The following is a 22,933-nucleotide window of genomic DNA, read 5'->3' as shown; positions in this document are numbered from 1 at the left end:
TTGGGATTTATCTCAAATCTGGCACCTTTTGGAATAAGGTGCAGAACCACAGTTTTTCCTCTTTTGTTGTTTTATAAGCTTTACCAATTGCAGGAAGGTCCCCACAGTGCCTCAGTGAGTCAATGTGCTCACCCCCATAGTGCAGAGATCCTTTCTCAGCCCTTTGTGAAAGACTTGGAGGCATCTTGAGCACATCTTGGAGTTCATTAAGGTTCATTAAGAAGTTCATATTGGCTGCATAAATTGAGGTGCCATAAGTTCACCTGCCAGCTTTATAGTGTTGGCAAATTATATGCTTTCTGAAACATTCACTTGCATGTTTAATGGGTTGTTGGCAAAATGCTGTATTCCTATAAGCTGGTCTCTATGAGGCTGCAGAAAGTACATTGGCAAATGTGTGACTCAGCTGCATGGAAACTAGCATGACTGAAGGTAGAGGTGAAATGTAGGGTATGCAGTGATACAGCGGGAGTCTCACAGGAGAAGTATTGGGGTATATTTGGTCTGCAGTAAGATAGGTGCTCAGCAAACAAACTTGTGCCTGTCAGTCTTCCTGTGTTGTGCTTGTAGAGATGTTTGTTGCAAGTCACTTCATGGTGTAAAGCGTTTGATAGTTTATGGAGTATCTAGGCAACATTTTAGTGATAAACACAAAATATAAAGGCATGCTTCATCTTTGTAACCAGATCCTTCTCTGTGCTTAGCAGTCCAGTAGGACTTGGTTGTTTAAAGGTTATTCAAGGCTTGATGTCCAAGAATGGTGTATTATCAGACCACCTGTCTCCTTTATGACCCAATCCTATGAATACTCGGCAGCAAAATCCGTGCTGATGGAGGGTCGTTCTGCTTTAGACAGTGACCCATTTTCATAAAGCTCGTCAGGAATCCAGTTCTTAAATCTCTTGGAATCATCTGATATTTGAGCCTGCTACTCTACAGTAGAGGACAAATACCGACAGAGCTTCCAAACCCAACATCCACAACAAACATGGGAGTCAGCCAGGTAACCAAGCTTCAATTTGTATATGGACTGTGGCACCTGAATACAAAGCACTGTCTAAAGCTGAAATCCCTTTGTTTCCCAGTATCATACTCTGGAGAAATAAATAGGAAGGGTGCATTCAGACGGGTCAATGAGTCTGGATTTGGTGCTGAGGAGAGATGGCACTCAATGTGGCTGCAATGGAGAACAGTTCTGATAGCAGGAACTGCACCTGTGGGAGTGTTCTGAATGTGTGTGTATTTGTTATTACGATGGCTCAAAACGTGGCTTTCTAGTTGGGCAGTTCACTTCGGGGTGGCCTCGGATGGCTCTTCCTTTCTTGTGTATTGAGTTGGGATGGGAAAGGCAGATCTGGGCAGTTGCTGTACTTCAGTGTAGTGAAGGCCATTCACTTGCTCACAAGCTGTGCTCTGTAGTTTGGTTTCTGTCCTCCAGTGCTACTGCTTGTGAATATTTCTAGGAAACTTGAAGACAGATTCTTCCTTTTCTGCTTGATTATCTTCTACCACTTTATGAATGACCACAGTGTGAGCAAAGCAGAACTAAGGCATGCTTTTAAGAAAAGCTGCTCTGTTAAAATACAGTAATTCCTTTGTAGGCGGACTTCAGATTTGAGCAGTGGCTTTTCTGAACATCCTGCCTGAACCAATTACCCAACAAATGCGTTTAATGCACATCTGGAACCTTACCCAGAGTTAGCAGGGGTTTGTTAGGTCTGGTGTGTGGGGGGGAGGGGGGATAATCCTTTTATGACTTGGAGAGAGAAGGGAGGGAAGGAATAAAGCATTTCTCTATCCCAACTCTCAAACCTTTTGATTTTCTATATTTATGTAGTAAAAGTAGATCCCAATGTTTATATTGATAGATGTTTTCAAACAGGAAAATACTGCAGATGCTTGGCAGCCAAGCAGCAGCTTTGTTTGAGGAGCTGCCAGTTGTTGCCCTCATGCTCAGAGAGATGAGTGAAGTAAGTTTAGGGGGTCCTGGGGGTAATACAAGCTTTCAGAGCTGTAATTCTTCTTTTCATTGTATTCTGATGTTTCTCCTTTTGCTTCAGAGTGTGATCTGTTCAGCACTGGACAGGGTGGTTCCTACCATGGCTGCAGCCTGCATCAGTCGCATGTTAAACACAGCGCGTGGTTCTTGTCTTGGGAGTGTGATTAAGCTTCTGGATGGGGGGGAAGAGACTCAATCATGATACCAGTGCTTCAGTGCCTGATGCCTCCAGACTAACCAGTTTGGTGTCTGCAACTGATGTAGCGACCAGCTGTTCCCAAAGGAAAAGACTGACTATACGTAGCCACATCTGTGTTGTGCTGTCTGCTCTCTTTCCCTTTTATATATTTATTTTGGTAGGATGAATTGTCTGCTAGCATGAGCCCCTGATCTGCAGTGCAGATATGCTTGGGTTGGAGGAGCTGATCGCACGAGGCCTCTGGCTGGGAGCAGCACAGCACCAGGCAGTGCGAGTGAGCTGGACATGGGCTGCTGCTGGGTTAGGTGATTGTCTGCTTTTCTGTGCACTGATTGCAGCAGTGCTGTAGAACAGAGTGGTCAGGGTGCTGAGCTGCTTGAAAATGAAATTCCGTTGGCTCAGCTGCTTAACTAGCAGGACTTGTCAGTGCATTTTGTCACTGGTCCAAAGTGGAATGGACTGGGGGATGTGGGCAGGGGAAGCAGAGACATTGGCAGCAGCTCAGGTTACTCCAGCAGTAGGGGAACTTCAGCCTAAGGCTCATGTCAGACTGTGTTGCCTTTGTGCTTCCTAATTCCCCCATTCAGAAGGACGTGTTATTCTGTACAAAGCTTACTGCACAGCAGATAATTAAATTTAGGTTTTTATTCTTAGGCTATATGTGATTTTGGAACTTGTTTGTCTGATTTAAAAAAAAAAAAAGTGTAGTAAGCTTTCAGTGCAGCTCGAATGTTACGACCTTCAGTGCTGTTGGGAGACCTTGAGATATATTTAAATCCAAGCTGCATCCCTCTGAAGTGAAGCGATAGATTCCCATGGGACCTCATTGTTTGTTTAATAACAAAGGGTTGGTCCTGTGATGTGGGTCAAACTGAGTTAACAGCTTGGTCTCTTGCTTCATCCCCTCGTGCTGCTTGCTTGTCCTTGTGCCTATATCCGAGTTGAACTGACTTCATGCTAAATGAATGCCTTTGGTTGGTGAGCCCACATGTCCACACCTGGGAGGGCAGGAGCTGAGCTGCTGTAGCAGGAGGGGAGGATCTTCAGAAGAAACCAGAAGTTATCAGATGCTGATAGAAGGTGATGTACATCCCTCTGTTCAAATTATCTGGTAAATGATGCACTCAAAATGCATTGTGCCTTTGTCTTGTATATCCATCATTCCAGACTGATGGAGCAGTGGAAACAACTGCCAGACTATTGATGAGACTGACTTGTTTGTATTCCCTGTCTCAGTTGCTTTAAAGGTTGGAGGTGATGATAGCCAAACTCGTTCTGCTTTTTGCTCCTGGAGTTTTGCCTGTATACCCCATGGGGTTTGTTGCATGAGTTTGCTCTTTGCATACTTCTGCAAGTCTCTGTCTCGTGGTGGTGTGAGATGTTATCTCACGAAGACCTTGCTGGAGAGCTGATGGTTTTGGGCCTGTTTTTAAGAATCACAAGACTTAGATGGAAATTTGTTTTCACAACATTTCTAGGTTTCCATGAACAACCACTTCAGCTCTTAAAACAAACAAACAAGAGCAAAGGCTATTAAAAGCACTGCAACGGATGGTAGATCTCATATCCTTTGTCATAATAGTAATCTGTTCTGTGGGTTGGCTGCTGCACTTCGTGTTGAAATTGAATCGCAGAAAGCAGCTCAGTCTTGTGAGGACATTTTCACATGTATGATATGAGAGGAGTTATGGTGCTTCCATGGCACGGGTGAGTTCCCAGCAGTGATGGATGGCAGTTCAGTGCTGTCAAAGCACAGCCAAACTAGTCAGTGCTATAAGGGCGCTGCAGGAGCGGACCAGCTGCTTTGAAATCAAGACCCCAAGTAAACCTCTTTATTTGGGGAGGGGAAAATGAAACCAAACAAACTGTAAATAACTGTTCTTTCTTAGTCTCTTTGCTGTGTCCAGATGGACGCAGGAAAATGAATTTGGAGTAACATACTGCATTACTTGGCGGCTTACTTGTAACATCTGTGCCTGTGCAGGTTCCTGGACATAGAAAATGGAAGAGGTTTTGTACACTTGCTGAGGTTTCTGGGTGGGATATCTACAACTGTCTGGACTTTTAGGTATTCTTCAGGGTGAATTGAATAGGAAAACTCATTGATACTGTCTTGCTTGTTGTGAGCATGAACTCTGTGTGGTAAACCCCAGGTAAGACATGGAATGGTACAAAGCAGTAACACGTGCTCACTGCTTTCTGCCAAACTGGTTTTGTTCTCCAGGCAAACACTGTGTGTATTCCTGGCTGCTTACAAAGTGATAAACTGAAGAGCTGTTGTTCAGAGGAATCTTTCTCAACGGACTGCAGTGACAGCATTGAGGAGAAGTTATTTTTGGGAAAACAGAAAGGGAAAAACCTAATTACCTCTTTAGGAAACATTAATAACATGCTAATGTTACAGCAGGGACATGTGACTTGTTCTCCTATTCAGAACTGTTTAAATACGAGTTGCTGTCTGCAATGGGTAGGACAGACACTGGTGTCTCTTGCTCCTTCTGAGCACAAAGGTACAGGAGGTTGGTGTGCAAATCCTTGTGTGCTTTAGCGTTTTAATTAAGAAAACAGAAGTCCACCAGTTGCTGCTAGTGCAGTCCCAGGCCTCTGGTATAGCTGTAACACTGCAGCAGCATCTGCCTGCAGGAGTCCTTGAATCTGTGTCCTTCAAGTGTTCTATTCCTATACTAATTAAAATAGCAATACTGTACTGAAGTACTGGCAAAGCTGGGAGAAGGGAACAAAACACGTTAGCACCACAGCCTGCTGTAGCTGTCACCACACCAATCCCAGCCCCTTGCTTTGTCCCCACAGCAGCAGCCCCGCAGCTCAGGTTTGTGCTGCTGGGCAATGGGATGCTGAACATGGACCATTCCTGAATGCAGGCAGCTTCTGGGGGAAGCATGGTTACCTGCTGGCCCTGAGTGCTGGCTAAGGCTGTAATTACGTGTCAACACCTGCTGTTTCACAACAGCATCCTGAGCTTGGCTCATCTCATAGGTAGGGTGCCTGGTTTCATGCTGGCTGCAAAATTGAGCAGTGCCTTACAGCTTGGTGTTAGAATACTTTCATAACAAGTCCAGAGAAACTATGTAAGATGGTTTACATGTTCACCAGAAATCATCACAAACATTGAGGTTTGCTGGTTGTATATACAGATATAGATCTGTTTCAGATCAATCAGGCATGTGGGGATGGTGCCTCAAAGCAATTGAGGCTGTGTGTGCTCCTTGTGTGGGACTGAAACCTGTGTCCTGGGGGGAACTGTGGTGGTTGTGCTGCTGGTTGTTCCCCTCCTGGAGCCCTTTCACAGCTCATGGTCAAGAATGGGGTCAGTGGGGAGCCCAGCTTGTAGCCTGAAGCTGTATGTCCAAAGAAAATAAGGCTTGACTTTGAGTTGTTGTAAAGTGGTGTGTTGTAAGTGACTGATAGAAGAGGGGAGGTGTGTTCAGGTCTGAGTCCTCAGGAGGCAATTGTGGTTTTTTTTGGAGTAAGTGACGAACATCTGAAGGTACAGAAGCAACAATAACTTTGTTGGAGATCTATGGGAAGAAACATCAAGCTCACTGAGAAACTTGAGCACAAAGAGGCAGGAGAACATCCTTCAATGCAATGCTTTACTTTCTGCAGGTGTACTTGGATGTTTTGATTACAGAACTTTTTAATATAGAGTGTGTGATGAAATCTATTCTGTAAAGACCCTGTAATTATGGAATACCTCTTGCAGGGTATAACCTGTCTTCGGGCATTCCTTCCAAAGGTCGTAAGCACAGCAGCGGGTGTCACAGGAGCTGCACCGTATTGTGGAGCTCAGCTGCGTTCAGTGTTTCCCTGGCTGTCCTTCTGACAAGTCTTTAGTGAATGAGCTGAATTATGGAAGCACTTTAGGCTCGCATGTTAATTAAAAAGAATGAAAAGCTAAAGGGGAAAGCTTCTCAAAGCTTCTCCTTGCTTGAGATGCCGGTACTGTTTCCAAGTAGTTATTTCTGGTCATTAACATTGTGTGCTTGAACTGTTTTGTTGCTTGATTTAATAGTTTGTATTTGAAATTCTTGATCCAAAGGTGCACACAGAACAAAAGGAGTCACGTCAGCTTTGTCTGAGAATGTTTTAAGGACATCCGCACTGTGTTTTATGACATTAACATGTTCATTTCATGACATCATAAACTCTGAATGACAAATGTGTTGTTTGCTGAGAGCCATGTGAGAAGTAAATTATTAAAGAAATCTTATTAAAAATAGCTTGAAGGTTGTCCTTAAGAAATTTAAGCTGAAAAGTTGAACCATCTAAATATTCATTTAAATGAATCTGTTTTCCAAATGACAGGATAACAGCAGCAAAACTAACTATGGCCATTCTTGTTTTTGCAGACCGTGAGGACCAATCCATTCTCTGCACGTAAGTGATCTCTGCTTTTCATTTGGGCACTTCTGGAAGGTTTGGTGAGAAAGGGGAGGGTCTCAGGTCAGCGGTTTTGATTCACAGCTTGGTCCTTCTACCTTGACAGATAGTAAGTAGTTGTTAAAGACAGGATGAAGTGGTGTTCTATGGAGGGAGATACTCTCGTAATAATGTATTTCTCCTTACTGAGTTCTTACAGGGGTGTGTGGCACTGAAGGATTGTAGTTTCAGAAATGTCAGTCAAGATACCTGAATCAGAGAGAATTCCTTGAGTATGTGCATCTGTCTGAAGTGCTGTATTACAGCTACTCAATATAGTGCCTTGGGGAGCATGAGTCAGTGTTGGGCTCGAAACCCAGCTGAGCAGCAGCAGTGCCTTTGACCTGCTTCAAACAAGAGAAATCTGGATGAGCTGATGCTAAAATTTCCTTCTTTGTTTCTGTACGGGTGCCTGAATTTGCCCCATGTGGGAGCATGCTTCTGGCTCCAGTTTAAGTATCACAGGGATCTGGGGTGGCAGAGCGATACAAGTGCATGGTCTGGCTTATAGCTCCATTGAGTTGGTCTGTCCTTGGACTGCTGTTAGAAGGGGTGATCCAGTTTTACCTCCTTTCACATAGGCTGTGTTTGTGCTGCCTTTTAAGTTAGCACTGGGAGTTGGTGCTCCATCACAAGGCAGTTTAGGGAGGTAAGCTAGCAGAAAACCACCCTGACCACAGAATGCTGCTTTCCATCTGCTCACTTCTCTGGGCTAGCAGCGTGTGAAGGAGGGACGAATGTGAGCAAGGAAAGCAACAGGGAGATGCTGCAGTTGGTAGAAGTCAGCTAGTTAGACTGGTTTGTGTGTTGTGAAACCACACCATGGCTGTGCTGAAACTGCTTGCAATTAACTGTCTTGGATATAACTTGGATATACTCAATTATGTGAGTGGAGGAGGGAAGATGTGGTGGCAGCGTGCTCCTGCCTTGGCTTTGTGAGCAGTTGGCCATGTGTTGTGCCAGTGTGTAGCAGCTGCTCTGAGGCCATAGTTGGTGAGGGTGCCTGCTTCCTGAAATAGCTCAATGGTGAGATTAACTGCTGGGAAGGTTTTGTTTGACTGCCTGATTAACTGCTAGGTGCAGTTTGTTAACTGACATGAAGGAGTTCAGAGCTTCCACCTACTGCCTGTAAAAGAGTCTTAACTGCAAAATGAGAGGATCCATCTTCAGTCTCTCTGATAAAGCTGTGCTCTTTCAAACCATATATGTTGTAAATGCAAGATGCAAAAATACATTCTATTGCTAAGGTCAAGGCACAGTCAGCAATATAGGCTTGCCTAGTTCTCTTGTCCCTTCCCTTAGTAGGACTTGTTTTTGTGATAACTCCTTTGCATGCGGTGTACAAGACAGCCCTCAAAGCAGGAATAAGATCCTAAAGCAAAAAAGGAAAGCTTTGTTCTCTGCCTGTTTGTGGGTGCTCCTTGTGGATGCTTCAACGTATGCTTGCCTCAGGTGAATTGTTTTGAAGTAGCTTTGTGGTTTGGGGCCTGTGCATGAACTTTGCACTCAATGTGATCAGCTGTGACCACAGCGGTTAGAATGACAGTGCTGCAGGATTGACTGAATGTCTGATCTGTTCATCTGTATGTTGAAAAGCCTTGAAGATCTAGTCTTCAATTTAGTTATTACCTCACCTGTAGGGTTGCCACAAGATTTTGATCCTTCTGAACTGAAAATGTGATTGAATCCTCTTTTATATCTGGTGCAGTGCGCTTCCACATGGAATATGTGGGGCTTGTTGTTATGTTCCATGTCTTACATTCTAGGCCATTGGTGAGCTGATTAATGAGCAGCACCAGGAGAAGAAAGCTTCCTTCTAGAGGGTGAGGGTTGAGGTGGGGGCACACATTACTGTGCTTAGAACTCAGGAGAGCATAATCACTTCTGTAATCTGGAGCTGCTCCGAAAGCAGTCATAATACTGAGATCTTCAGAAATAACCCTTCTGGCTTATACCTCCAAAGTGACCAAATAAAATCCAGTTACGTCTTGCCTTTTGAGAATGGAGGGATGTGATCTGCTGGTCACGAGGCTACAAGGATTCTGTGCTCTTGAGCATCGTTCTTCCACCACTGCCCAGGAGACTTTGCTAATGCTGTCCAACTATTAACACTGTCTGGATGCTGACTACAGAATAATATAGTAGGTGTTCCAGACTGCTGTGCAGGTTAACTTGAAATAATTTGGAGAACAACACCAAGACAAATTGGACACGGACATAAAAAGCAGCACATTAAAACCACATACATGCAAGGAAATATATCTTTTGAATAAGCAGTCTACAAGGAGAGCTGCTGACTACAGCACTGCTCCAGAGGTGGTTCTCCCATGGCCTTTAGCACAGAACTGTATTCTTTCATCAGGTTTGCATTTTAAGCTCATTACTTGACAACTGGTCAGGTGGGGTATTAAATGACCTCCAGCAAGACCATGGCAAACTTGTTTGTGTAGTTGACCAACAGGACGTCTAATACCTTTTGCTCAAGGGTGGGTTAGTGTCCAGAACTTGTCTCTATTGCATTACTACTTCTACACTGAAAAGACAAACTGGGCATTTTCCTGCCATGCCACTGGTTTTACAGGTCTTCAGCTGAGGCAGGTATAAATACAGTGGAAGGAGTAACCGCACTGGAGGTGGTTTCAGAAACTCCTTTGGCAGTTCATGAAAGGCTTGATGTCTTCACATCCCAGACATGTCATCTCAGGACCTGATTCATCTGATTGACCCCAATCTTTAGTAAAGCTGAAAATCTTCACAATACTTTCTTTCTCCCCCCAGGAGTGACATATGCTAGTGAGAAAGGAAAGACCTTTTGCTCATGTAGATGGGTGGGGAGTTGGAGTGTGCCCATCATTCTCTACTCTCTCATTGCCTTGACCCCAACTGTCTTTGTGTGCATCATGGAGATTGGTCTCCCCCAAGGCTTATTGCAGATCTGCCTGGTCAGCACCTTCACCTGTTGTCCCTGCCTCTAGGTGATCCAGTTTCCTATATTTTTTTTACCCTGGCTGTAAGGGTCAGCTCTCAATTAACACAGCTGGAGCTGCACTGCACCAAGTCTCACAGACTGCCAGGACCGGCATCCTTATCCTCTTGGCAGTCTGGAGTGCTCTGTTGGGATGTCTTTGCTTGTAATGTCCAGATCTTTAGAAAACCCCAATGCGTTTGTGTGGGGAATCTCAGGGAACTGCAGTTATCTTCATGCAGTCAGTGTTGAAGTGAATAACTCTTTACATCTACAGCTTAATGTAATTTCTAATGCAGTTAAGTCACTTACAGAATCATAGAATTGCCCAGGTTGGACAAGACCTTGAAGATCATCAAGTCCAACCACAGCCTAACCATAGTACCCTAACTCTAACAACCCTCTGCTAAATCATATCCCTGAGCATCACATCCAGATGGCTCTTAAACACATCCAGGGCCGGTGTATTAACAATGTCTTAATCTTAGGTGATATGTAGATGTTTGAGGACTTGCTCACTGTTCTGGAGATAGCAGGGTTACGTGGAGGCTACCTGACTCAACCTGACCATCCACTGACATTGTATGAGGACTTTGTGGTCTGTCATCCCCAAAAGATGGGCTGTGCATAAACTAGTGGCATTTAATCTCTTCTCAAATTTGGATTCCACACCAGGAGTGGAAAAACACTGCTGCTTTCTCTGGATGCTTGTGTCAGCAGGACATTGTGTCCTTTGCCTAACATGGAGGCTGGGGAGCATTACTCACGTTGCCAACTGGTGTGGCTGTTGTTCAGTTCTCTAATCCAGACTTGCTGATGCAGATGAGTTTTTGGTCTTGGTGTAGAAGTATTAATTTAGAGTATAAAACTCTCTTTCTCATTGTTACTTCTCCCCCCTTTCTTCTTTTCACCCACTTGCCCATTCTCCATCTTTTAAGGAACCAAATGTAGGCAGTGCCAGCAGTTTGATGTTCCTTCTGGCTTAGTGGTACACTGTAGGCTCAGTGTTCTTAAGAATTCAATTACAGAAGAGCAGTACTTTATACTGTGTTTATACTGAAACTAAAACTCATACAGCAAGGTAAGATGTGAAATGGTGATCAGAAGCTGTGCAGGGTTTTCTGCCTTTGAGAAGCTGCAGCTGCTGGAGTTTGGGGAAGTTTTATTGTTTTTCTTTGAATATTATTCTGTTAATGTTAAATAGAAGAGCCTGCCAGGCCGCTGGGGGCTGATGACCAAGATGAAGAAACTTCTTCTGTGGTATATTAGGAATACGAGAAATATTCCAACCTCTCCTGGATTTGTTGTCTTTAACTTCAAGGCAGCTTTTGGAACTTCAGACATGAAAATGTGCCCCATTGCACTTTTCTGAATCTAATAGATTCTAAATATGAGAATCTTACCACAAGCCAATGGTATTCTCAAAACTGAGACTAGGCTCGATAAACACTCATTTAGTGGATGCTTGCAGCCATACAAGGATATCTAATCTGAATTGGCTTCAGTAGGAGTGGTGGGGTGTGGAGGGAATAGAGGCTGCTTATTAAAGGACAACAGCAGCAAATACCAAGCATTTTTGTATACAACCTCTGGCCGGATTCCAGCTTGTAACATTCCCCAGACAACTGGTGTTGAGATGATGAGCAGCATCTAAAGGGGGATGGAGGAGCTGTAAAACAGCCTTGTAAACAGCAAAGCCTGTTAATGCCTCTTCTGTGCTAGTCCAAACTATCACTTACACCTCTTCATTACAGAGAATTAGTAGAGTGATTAAGGCATTCTTGTAATTGCAGGTCTCCACTGTAAATATCTGTTTGTTTATAACTGGCAGAAGATCTACTCGGTTGTGTCTGAGAATAAGTCTCTTTTGTTCTTTGCAGCCATTGTTGTGAGCACAAAAGCCTGTTGTTGGGCCTCTTACTTGCACAGTCACTTTTTGCCTGCGCTCCCATGCTTTGGTGCCTTGGGCCTCTTTGCATGAAGGGAAGTGTTGCTGCCTGCAGGACTGTTGAGCAGCAGGGCTTGTGAAATTGCCTGCTGAGGAGAACCACTGCTCCTTCTGCCAAGCATTCAGCCAGGAGCTCCTTCTGCTTCCAGATAACTGCCCATCCCAGGGCTCGGTGCTGAGCAGAACTGACAGACTGAAACCCTTTGGGCAAGAGAAGGTTTCGGTCCAGGCTCCCAGACTGCTGACCTCTTTGGTGCTCTGGAGAGATGACTGGTAATGGGATGCATTAGACACATCTGATCTCCCAAAGTACGTTTAAAACGCTTCATGGATGTGTTTGTTCAGCAGGAACTTAGCATAGGCAGCAAGACAAGGAGAAATCTCTCTGAATTTCAAGGCTATCTTGGTGTGTTTATGTCCTTCTGCTGTGTGTAGTTGGTGGTGCTACATCTCACAGATGCTGCCTCACACCTGGTCTGCAGGTGGAACAGCTGGAGCTTCAGGATGAGATGCTGGCATGGTCCTGTGCTGTACTGACACCAGGTCAGATGTAGCTGCTTCAAGCCTGCTGGGCAGGGAGATGAGCAGCTGCTTCAGTTTGATTTTCCTTTAGAACAGTGCTTCCCCTTGGAGCAGGTCTCTCACGGCAGGTCGTTGTCCTGCTGGTATAACTGCTGCTGTTACAGGCTCTGGGAAGAGCTTACCACTCTCCTGGATGTCAGATCTCTGCTTCACTCCTGCATGCAGCCCCTTTGCTTTCTGACAAGCAGCTCATCTCTCACTGTGTTCCTTTGCCTGCCTTCACAATGGCAATCTGTTTAGCAGAAGAAATGCCTTTAGCCTAAATCTTGCATAGTAGAAGTTGTAGCTTTGGGAGTAGGGAGCTGGGGGGGTTGGGGAAGGAATAGATGGTTGAAAGTCAGTCACTGGTCACTAATTTTTTGCCAACCAAATTGTAGCTGAGATGAATTTGCCTGAAGAGCACTTCCCTTCTTGAAAACGACCCTGCAGGTTTACATCCAGTGACTTTAAAATCATGCAGAAGCTTTAAAGTGGTCAGTGCTAACCAGTTTTTACCAATTTTTGCACACGTGTTTAAAGCTTATTCGAAGCAAGGGCTTTGCTGCTTGTAGTGCTTTATCTCTAGGTACTGCATTAATTTTACTCTCAGACTTCTTAACCATCTCTATAATGTTTGCATGAAGGGAGAGCACCTTCAGTTAATTAATGGCCTAACATTACTCATCCTGCTGGAGGCCATTGCTAAAGATGGTCTGCTTGAATGATTCCACTTGATGTGCTTCTCAGCCCTGACTATGGAACATGCTGAGAATCAAATTCATCTCATAAAACCTTGTTTTTGCTCGTAATGGAATCAAGACAGAAATAAGAGGCAAAGTGGTGACCCTGCTGGACTCATTAGTGATGCTGCCATTGACTGAAGTAAGGCTAGGATCTCAGCCAAGGGCTTTCATTGTTTAATTTGTGGTAACATATTAATTGAGTTGTATTCAAACAAGGTTTTGAATAAAGTTAATCTTTAGCTTCGTGATATCACTTATCCCATAAATATTGAACATAGCGGTACTAAAAGTTTACCTTTTTTGGGCAGGTTGGTAGAGGTGGAAGGCTTTCATTTATATAATTTGTGTTTGACTTTCAGGGAAGGATCTAAAGTATGTAGATGTCCTGATTTCTATAAATTAAGAGGTCTTCATCCTAAATCTTCTAATTCTTCGAGGGCACATGGCAGCAGAGCTATCTAACTTGGTATCCTGCAGGAAATATTTGGCATATTTGTAAGCTCCCAGGAGAGGAGAAGGAGGATGATAACATCCATCAGTATTGCTTTTTAAATAAGAACTTGCATAAAGACGTCTAAAAATTGCCATTAGATTTAAAGGCTTTTTAACAAAAGGAATGTATTGCAAGTTTTTGACCTTCCTATTGCTGTGTGTATGCCAGGAAAGTGATTAGTGTGCTCCTAAAGCTGCGTGCTGCCCTTCTGAAGGCTGACATCTGGCCTGTGCTTACTGTGCTGTTTTCTTTGCACTGGGTGTTTCAGATCTGGTTCATCTTTAGAACGTAATAAATTGCTTTTGTGATTTAACAGGTTGTTAAGCTCTAAAGTCCCAACTAACTGTGTGTTTCCAAGCTCTGAAGACAGTAAGAACAAATGGTATTGTTGTAAAGCATAAATGTATGTTTTGCTGTGCTTGTTTCCTTCTATTACCTGCTGGAATAATTTAACTGTATGTTAATACTCACTTTACAAATGCAGTTTTGCCTTTGTCTTTGAGCTACAGTCAGGAATGATATTAACTTAACCATCATAATTAAGGAGAAGCTAGAAATAAAGCAAAATGGAGAAGTAAGCATGGCTGTTTGAGGTTTACTTTTTCCTTATCAGTCTTCACAGTTATCTGTTACAGCTGTACAACTTTGTGACGTCTGGCCAGGTACAAATGGAGTTTTCCCTTTTTTCCAGTCCTTTAAATTAACAGAACCCCATGTATTTCCCCTTGCTGCAGTCCCAAGGTGTGCTCAGTTTCTGTGCCATGTATTGATGATCTCTTGGCAGGAAGGGAGCCTGGTTACCCATTAGCTAATTCTCAGAGCAGTCTTTGTAACCAGCTCTTCACATTATATATCCTAAGGTGTTTCTTTTTTTTTACATTCCATGCATCTAACACGGCTGGTTTATTCGGTGAGCTCTGATGGACCCCCCCCTCTCCCCAAGTTTTCTAAATGTAGCCCAGTACTAGTGATTTCTACATGTTCTTACTCTTATTGTCCAATTACACTCATTTCCTCGCCATGGAAGCCTGCAGCAGTGTGTTGGCAGGGGGAGGTGGCTGCCCCTGAGCTGCAGCTGCCACCACTGCAATCTGGTGCCCTGGGTGACCCTCAGCTGTGACAAGCAGTGCTGGATGTCCCCTCACGTGGTGCAGTGCTCTCAACTGATAGAGCTCTATGAGCTCCAACAGGCAGGGTGACCCCACTATTCCTACCCAGCTCTTTCACGCTGCTCTTCCATACTGCCTTTGCTAAAGCACTGGGCTGCTGGTGGAGAAATGCACATCTTCCTGTCTGCTACCGCTGTCTCTCCCAGTGTAGTTGTTCTGTGTGGCTTCTATAATGTGAGTGGAACAGAAGGTAGATTGAATGCATTCACTATGAGAACATGGGGTAATCTTGTCTGCATATGCAAAGTTACCATTTCAGCTGCTGTAGTGTCCCATTTTTGTAGCTGTTGGGTGTAACATGAGGTAAGGTGCTTCAGAGCTGCCTACCTGATCCAGTTTGATGGTAATGAATACCAAGAGAAGGGCAGACTGGCCTCAAAACCAACATGTGCAGCTTGGTGTAGGTAGGGGTTCATGGAGGTTGCAGAAGGATACACTTGGATCCCCCCAGGAAATTAACAGCTTCCATTTAAAAACTTCAACTCAAAAACCTGCAGGCACGTAACGTGTATCCTTGTCATTCTTAGAGCTGGTTGATTTCTGAGTGTTGGGAACCACCATTCAATGGCAGAAGAACTTCAGCTCTTTCAGTGCAATGCCACGTAACAAAATGCTTTATAGTTTGCTATTACTGAAATGTGAGTCCCTGTCACACTTGAAATGAGATCTCTTTGCAGTGATTAACAGCCAGTTGCATCAGTAAGTCAGATCTGGTAGTCTCTTTAAAATGATAAAAATCCATAGCATCATTTGTGTTTGCTGTGGTGAGGGCTTGGCCAGACCTCTGCCTGTACCATGTAGGCAGTGGAGTTTAGGATACCCCATATGGAAATCTTCCTTCCAGTGAATTCTGACATTCTGCTTTCAGTCTGTCTTAAGAATAATGGTACGTGTCAGTGCTCCCATCAATAAAGGTTGCTGTACCCCTCTACACCAATTCATTTCTTGACAAACGGATGTAACCCCGTGGCTACAAGAGTGTTTGAAGCTGGCTCAGAGACTGAGAGGAGCCGTGCAGGGTCTGAATGCTTAAAGTGTGCCTTGCTGTATTATGGAACATTTGGAGATGTTGAGAGTTTCCATCAGCTCTGTAATTCTCATAACCAGGTCCTGGAATATGAGATACACTAAATGTTTAATAGTTTAAATGTATATATTTGCAGTCCGGAAAAAAATCTGTCTCTGGGCAAAGAACAGGTCTGTTTCTCATTACTTATGGTACCATAGGAATTCAGGCATCTGGTCAGAAGCTTTTAATCAAACAAATGTTACATATTGTATCAACATCCTAATGCTGAGGAGATCTTTAGGATGAAGGAGGTATTTTAAACAAATACTTTGCAGCTCCTTGCAGCTCCAGGATCTTGGTTTTAGATGGTTGCTGAAGTTCTGTTGTGTATTCTGAGCCTTAAATGGGGTAACTGGGGGGTTGTTGTTATTAAGGAATAAGACAGGCTGTTGATAAATCAGTTTTTGAGGAAAATGCTTTAATTTTTTGCAGAGGCGAATCTGGTGCCGGGAAGACTGAAAACACTAAGAAGGTTATTCAGTACCTTGCTCACGTTGCTTCCTCCCATAAAGGAAGAAAGGACCATAATATACCTGTAAGTTGGGAAATCTTCTCTCTCTTTATTATTCTACCATTTTCAATTGAAAATAAAAAATGAGCTGTAATGTAATCCATGCAACTTTGATCAACTGTTTGCTCTTTAGTGGCTGAAATGAACAGCTAACAACAGCATTTCCATTTCATGTCAGTTGTTGAACTGTCATGAGATTATAGGCTTTATACAGGAGTTACAGTTAGAAATAGTATCAGAATTTTCTGATGCAGTGAATCTCAATTTTCTAGAGATACTTCATTAGCATGAACAGCTCCTGGTGGACTTGTTTCCCATCAGATACAGTCTGTAGTAGCAGCATATGTGACCAGGCTTTACAGTATTATTGAATTTCCAACATCGGGAAAGTCCTCTGAGATCATCCAGTCCAGCCATCCACCCACCACCAATATTTCCCACTAACCCATGTCCCTCAGTTCAGCATCTAAGTGGTTCTTCAACACCTCCAGGGATGGTGACTCCACCACCTCCCTGGGCAGCTGTGCCAGCACCTGACTGCTCTTCTGGAGAAGATAACATCCAATGTGAACCTCCCCTGCTGCCATGTGAAGCTATTCCATGTCATCCTATCACTAGTTACACGTGAATGGGCTTAAATATCTATTACTATGAGCACTTGGAGCTCTTTGCAGTGAAGTATTTATTTAACTGTATTCTAAGGCAAGTGGAGAGCTGTCATCTGTGCTGGTGTGTGCATGCCTTTCTGCAGGAGAACCACAGGCATCTGTGGTGGTTGAAAGCTTTTAGGGTGCATTTTCTGGCTTCACAGCATCTCCTGCTACTTTCCTAGTGCTGGGCACCAAGCAGTAGGATGCTCAGAGCAATCAGGCTTCCTTTGTGTCAGGACTCAGATTTCTGGAGAATCAGATGTTGAGTTGGGATGAATTTATCAGGAAAAGAAAGCTATGGATTTGAAGGGAGAGGGGCAGAAAGAAGACTTGGCAGATAGATTTGGAGAAATCTAGTTGAAAGCAGGGGGAAACTTGAATCTTCCCTCTACTTGAAGGCAGATTACATGGCCCTATGTGTTACTGTTTATTCAAACTGTTGCTGGTTTACTGCACAGAGAAATTCAATGTTAGTCTTTCTCAGAGCATGTCATGCATTCTGAATGGGCTGCAGGTTGTCTCATCTGTCACAGGCCTTAACAGGAAGTCTTTGCAATGGAGCATCAGCAGTGTTGGACAGGTGATCATGCATTACTTACTAGGGGTGTGTGGGTTTGCAGAAGGCTATTTTAGGATGTCTTCCATCAGACATGGTTTTCTACATGGGTTCCGGCTTATGGATATTACTGGCTTTCTACTGCATAACCTTGAGCAGAACCCTCACCCTTTACTATTTCTACATGAGTAAAATTGCCCACATCTTTCTGGTTGTGAGTGAATTATGCAGCCTGGATTTGTAACAGCTACTCTTAAATATGCTGTGATAGCTTAGGGTGCCCCTGTTCAAAAGAGGCTTCTGGAAGAGGCCCGGCTGCTCTTCTGTATGGATCACACTTGTAAGTTAGATGAGGTTGCTCACTCAAGACTCTGCTGAGCTGTTTTGGAAAGCTCAAGGGATGGGGATTTGCACAACCTCTATTCCAGTGCCTGACCACTTGGAGCTTCATTTCTGATTGTATAAAGGAGATTTGATATTGGCCTCGTTTGTGCTGCGCTTCTACTTTGTGCCAGCTTATTTGCTAAAAGAAGCGCCCCCTTGTCAGCATAACAATTCCTGTGGCCACTCGCTGGCTTGGAAACTGCTACAGGCTCAGGCTGTGCTCTTAATGTCAGCCTGGCTTTAGCTGAGATGAATACTGGTATGAATTGAGGGGATAGAGGGAAAGGGGTAAGCTGAGGAGCAGCCTGTCAGTGAAGGGAAGGCTGAGTTGCCTTCTTTAATGCAGTGTTGGCAAATTCAGTTTAAACCACAGTTCAACCAGGAGTTTAATTTCCTGCTCCCCATGGGATCGTATGGGTTGGTGATGTTCATGCCCAGAGTTTTGAAGGTGACTGATTGGCTGCTTTGTGAACTGTCATGGGCATGATGGAGTCTGGGAAGGCTTCTTAGAAAGCATAGTTTTGCCCCCCAAAAAAGCCTGGATCCTTCTCCTGGTGAGCTTGGTTGAGCTTCACAAAGGGCCCATGGGCTGCCGTGTTTGTGTGCAGCAAGGGGGGAACCTGGAATGTATTTGTTGACAGCTGAAAACTTACAGCTTCACATTCAATTGGTCTGACCTCTAAGGACTGTGGGAGAGGGGGATGTTAAGAACTTTGCAAGTAAATCTGATTCATGGTTTATTCAGTTGCTGTGCCACATGTGGAGCAGCCTTACAAAGAGTCACGGTGTTTTAACTCAGCTGTCTCAGCCTGGAGGTGACCCATGCTGTTACCTCCTGCTCTGGTCAGTTGCCCTTGGGCCATGTGTAGCACCTCCTTTGCTCTCAGTTATTTTTCAGGATGGTCAGAAGATGTGGAGACAGCATATTTGGAATGAGAAGAAGGAAACAAGGTTGGGTAACTGGTGAGAGTAGGATGGGAAACTCATGAGAGGGGATTTGAACAGATTGAGATAGAAGACATGGACAAAAATGAGAGCTCTGTTTAGCTCTGTGACTCATCACTCACCAACATACTGGGGGTAGGAATAAGAAGAAAGAACAGGATGTGTTAATGCATGTGTTACAGAGCTGCTTTACTGGGGTTGTGTAGTGAGCCCTAATTCCAACTCCTGCATTTTGCTTTGGTTTACAAACACCTTGGGTTTAGTTGCTGCATAGTACAGAAATTAAGTAAATTGCATGCCCAGCTTTCCAGAGGGATGAAAAAAATGTGCTGCTACTAACTTGCATGTACTGGAGGCTGTGTGGGGTTGGGGAATGCTGGCTGTATGTGGGCCTGGACCCTATTTGTGGTCAGATATTTGTAATCATCAGATAATATAGTACCAGGGCTGAAAATAAGTAGCTGTATTCTATTAATGATATCCATCACTACCGACTCCACTTCTACTCATCTGAACCAGAGCTGGACAGTGCCAGGATGAAAGGAATACCTGCTTTCTTTCTTCACCCTGTAACCAATACAAGACCTCTGTTTTCACTAAAATCCAGCTCTCATGCTGATACTGCTTAAGCCTCAGAAACAGCTATGATTACTTAATTACCTGCATTGGCATTTTGAAGGTGAAATGCAAAGTTGTTTGACTTCAGAAGAGATGTAATTGGTTTTGGAGTACAGGACCATGGGTTGGCTGGCTCAGACAGGGGCTCCATGTGATTGAGGGTTTCCTATTCATGCTATAACTGCCCTAATTGAATGGGAGAAGAGAAATGACTGTGTGATGGTGCTCAGCCCTGTTCCTAGTGAGGCAATGAAGACCTGGAGAGAGCAGTGCAGTAAGCAGAATGCCTCTGAGATGTGCCTGTCCTTTCTCACTGTCTGAGGGCTGCTGGACTTAGACTGCAACATTGAACCTTATTTTCAGATGCCAGAATTGTTTTCCAAGCAGGTATGATTCAGCTTTCTGAATTCACACTGCTTATCTAAATGAGGTGAACTTCTGGCAGCTGCTTTGATGATCTCTATCCAGATCTGTTCTCTTGCACTAAAGCAATTCCAGAGCTTTGAAATAACAGACAGAGGATACCAAGTGTCTGACTTGGTGTGGAGGTCTATGTTGTACAGTATTTCTCCCCCTCTGTGCATTGAAGCTTAAGTGTGGAGAACTTGCAGATGGAGCAATGAATATAATAACGAAACTGAAGAGGTGTGTTTCTGCAGGAGCTGTGCAGAGTTGAACTGTGAGGGTTTGTTTTCCATTCATACCCTCTTTCCTGGTAGAACTTGTAGGTATTCCAGTTTCTTAAGATTTTGCTTCTTATGATGCTCCCTCCTGAGTGAAAGAAACAAAGCTGCTGTTGGTTGGAGGGTCTGCATTTGTTTAGCATTAGATGTGCAGCCCAGAAACAAAACCTCAGACATCTTAAGGCTTGCTTTCCTCATAGGTTCTATCACAACCTGCTTCATCCTTTAAGAAATAATGACCATTTCATCCATACAAAACCATTTTGCAGGGACTGTGATCGTGGAGAAATAGTTGCTGTGCACTATGGGTTTTTATTTGGCAGAACTGTGGAAAAAAGTGCAAAACAAACGATGCTGTTGCCCTTTTGCTGCTCAAGGTCCCTCTGTCGTCTTGTATTTGGAATTAGTTCTTTGCATAAGTTCTGTAGCATTTTGTGCATGCGATGGCAAGTGTATAAATCCCTTTCTAATACCAGATAGCTTGTATGAAGTGAGTATATGGTTAAACTAAACCTACTGACATGAATAATGTGGGATGTGACTTGCAGCTGGAATGCTTGCTTGCTAACATGTGCGTTTGTTTGTTTGCAACGAACAGCCCGAATCACCCAAACCCGTGAAACATCAGGCAAGTGTTTTTCTTTATGCTTTTAAAGTTATGTAGGTGACCTTTATCTCTATTCTCTGTTGATTTCCATTTATCTGCACAAGCTTTCCTCCATGTTCTATACAGCTGATAGTAACTATTTAAGGGCCTTTGTTGAGAGCATGGTGAGGAGCTTATAGGCTCCTGAGCATTGCAGAGCACTGCTCCTCACACTGTGGGTGTCCCTGTCCTGGGTAACCTTTTCCATGGTGCTTTGTGCACACTGAGTCCATGTGCCAGAAGGGAGGACAGCAGTTCTTCGTGCTGAATGAAGGATGGGGATCGTTGGAGGTGGCAAAATACTTCTGGTTAATGTATGATTTTCCCCAAATGTTTTAATAGCTGCTCAGGTAACCTGGTCAAAACCATAGTTCTCAGGTATTGGGCTTGGTGTATCTGTTTGACTCCAGAGGCTGAGCATCCCCATGGCTCTCTAAGCTAGGTGGTGTAAGTGCAGTGATACCTGCCCAACTGATGTAGCACTGTGAGCCCCAGCAGCTCTCATCATGGGCTGCTTGGAGCTGCAAGCTCATGCTGCCCAGCCCTGTCCTTGGCCAGCAGTCACCCCACTCCAACTCAGCTTGCCCATGCTGTGCAGCATTGCTTCTGAGCATCAAGAGGAGAATAAGATGGAAGCTGAGGGTAAGACTATGGGAAGAAGAGCTTGTTCCCACATATCATGCAAGGTCCATGCTTCAGTCTCTTAACCTGTGATGGTAAGTGATGCCTCTTTGTCACGGGCACAAGCTTTTTAAGTAAAGAGAATGCTTTGCAGGAGCTCAGTGTGATAGAGCTGAGGCCTGGTAACTCAAACTGCCATGAGTTAGGTTAGCTGGTTGCATTCTCCCCCCATTTTCTGAAAGCTGACCATAGTGCATCTTAACTCCCTGTGGGGAAGGGGGAGGGAGGGAGCTTTGGTTTATTGGAGGCAGCAGGAAGCCACACGGACAGCGGTGGTGCCTTTGCCAGTGTGTGGTAACTCCTTAAACCTCTGTAACCCAATCGTGTGTCGGAGCCCCGTGGTCTCATTTTCAGAAGTTACAGACATTCTTTGTATTTAACCTGATCCTTCCTCCATCCAAACCTCAGACAATTCAAAGTTGTGGGGTTTTTTTTCTTTCTACTGAAGAATTTCCTTCTTCTAAAAATAAAGCATTGAGTTTAACCCTCCCTTAGCTTAGAATCAGCGTGCAGTCAAATTGAGTTATTTGTTGGCCGACATTTGAAATGTATCGGTGGAAACATGCTAATCCAGAAGTGTTGATATTGCATAAACCATCATCATTAACATCTCTGTTTCGATGTCATTTTGAACTACAGAGTGGACCCCTGTTGTATGTGAGTAGCATGTAGCTCCTGCTCCCCAGTCTTCACGACGACCCAAGCCACTGGGATGCTGGTGTTTCTGAAACTGAGACAACAATCTGTCCTTATCTTAACGTTGTCCTGCATGATGTATTGCATGACTTCACTTTTTCCACTATTTCAATACTGCTTTTTCCAAGTTCTGGTTAGATGCCTATGCTGGAGATACGCCTGTAGACCAAACTTAAACTCTTTCCAAAGCACTGAATGCCTCCTCAGAAATGTTTTTTGATTCTAAAGCAATCTGTCTAAAAATGAAACCCACTAAATCCAGTTTAAAACGTTCTACCACCATTCTTTTCAGCAGCTCTTTTGCACTGTGCAAGGTTTGCACATAGTAATGGCCATGGAATGTCCACATGTGAAGGACAGCAAGCAGAGCTGGCCAGGCTGCAGTCACTGCTTCTCACCTCTCGGAGGGCACTGCTGAGTGATTCCTTCAAACCCTCTGAGATAACCATAACCATGCACTACAAAACATACTGCATTCCACTGGAGAACTCCAGTAGAGTGGTTTCATGTTGTGTTTCAGGGTTTCCCATGCACAAGGCTGAATTAGTGCTGTGCTGCACAGAAACACTTAAAGCATGGACAAAGCATTCTGGAGTGCAGAGCTTACAGGCAGCACAGCAGTGCTCTGTAGAAAAGCCCAATTCTGAAGTCAGTGTGCTTTCTTTTCCAGAATAGATAGAATTTGAAATGTAAGCTGCGACATGCTTGCTGCGTTTAATATACGTAGTGTGGTTTGTTTCAAGCTGTGTGCAGCATGGTAAGCAAGCTTTTCCTTTTTATTTGGTGTCTGAACAGGAGCTACAGTGTGGTTGGGAGAGGGGATGGGAGGAATGGTGTCAGCAAACGCTTTTTCCACTGTCTGACACCTCTGTGTAGGAATCTCTTAGGACCATGAGCTGCTGATGTCCACACAGCAGCAGTAACCGTGATCTTATTTCCTTCAAGCTGCACATTTTATTGATTTAAAAGTACTCCTA

At 44.1% G+C, this 22,933-nt stretch overlaps 1 protein-coding gene across 5 annotated transcripts in view; it reads left to right on the top strand.

The window, feature by feature from the left end:
• Positions 1-22,933, top strand: part of MYH10 (myosin heavy chain 10) — an 82,520-nt gene that overhangs the window by 22,470 nt on the left and 37,117 nt on the right. For 2 of the 5 annotated variants that reach the window (XM_015879767.1, XM_015879765.1), the window contains exons 4-6: positions 6,569-6,596; positions 16,019-16,121; positions 20,532-20,561. In XM_015879767.1, coding sequence (XP_015735253.1) covers positions 6,569-6,596; positions 16,019-16,121; positions 20,532-20,561 — 161 coding nt within the window. Of the gene's footprint in view, positions 1-6,568; positions 6,597-16,018; positions 16,122-20,531; positions 20,562-20,590; positions 22,714-22,933 lie in introns of those variants that run through there. The other 3 variants (XM_015879768.1, XM_015879766.1, XM_015879769.2) reach the window with 2 other exon arrangements.

This window comes from Coturnix japonica, chromosome 18, assembly GCF_001577835.2.
Source record: "Coturnix japonica isolate 7356 chromosome 18, Coturnix japonica 2.1, whole genome shotgun sequence".
In the NCBI taxonomy this organism is placed as follows: domain Eukaryota; kingdom Metazoa; phylum Chordata; class Aves; order Galliformes; family Phasianidae; genus Coturnix; species Coturnix japonica.
Note: the sequence above shows the minus strand (reverse complement) of the source record. Positions and strands in the feature narration are given on the sequence as shown.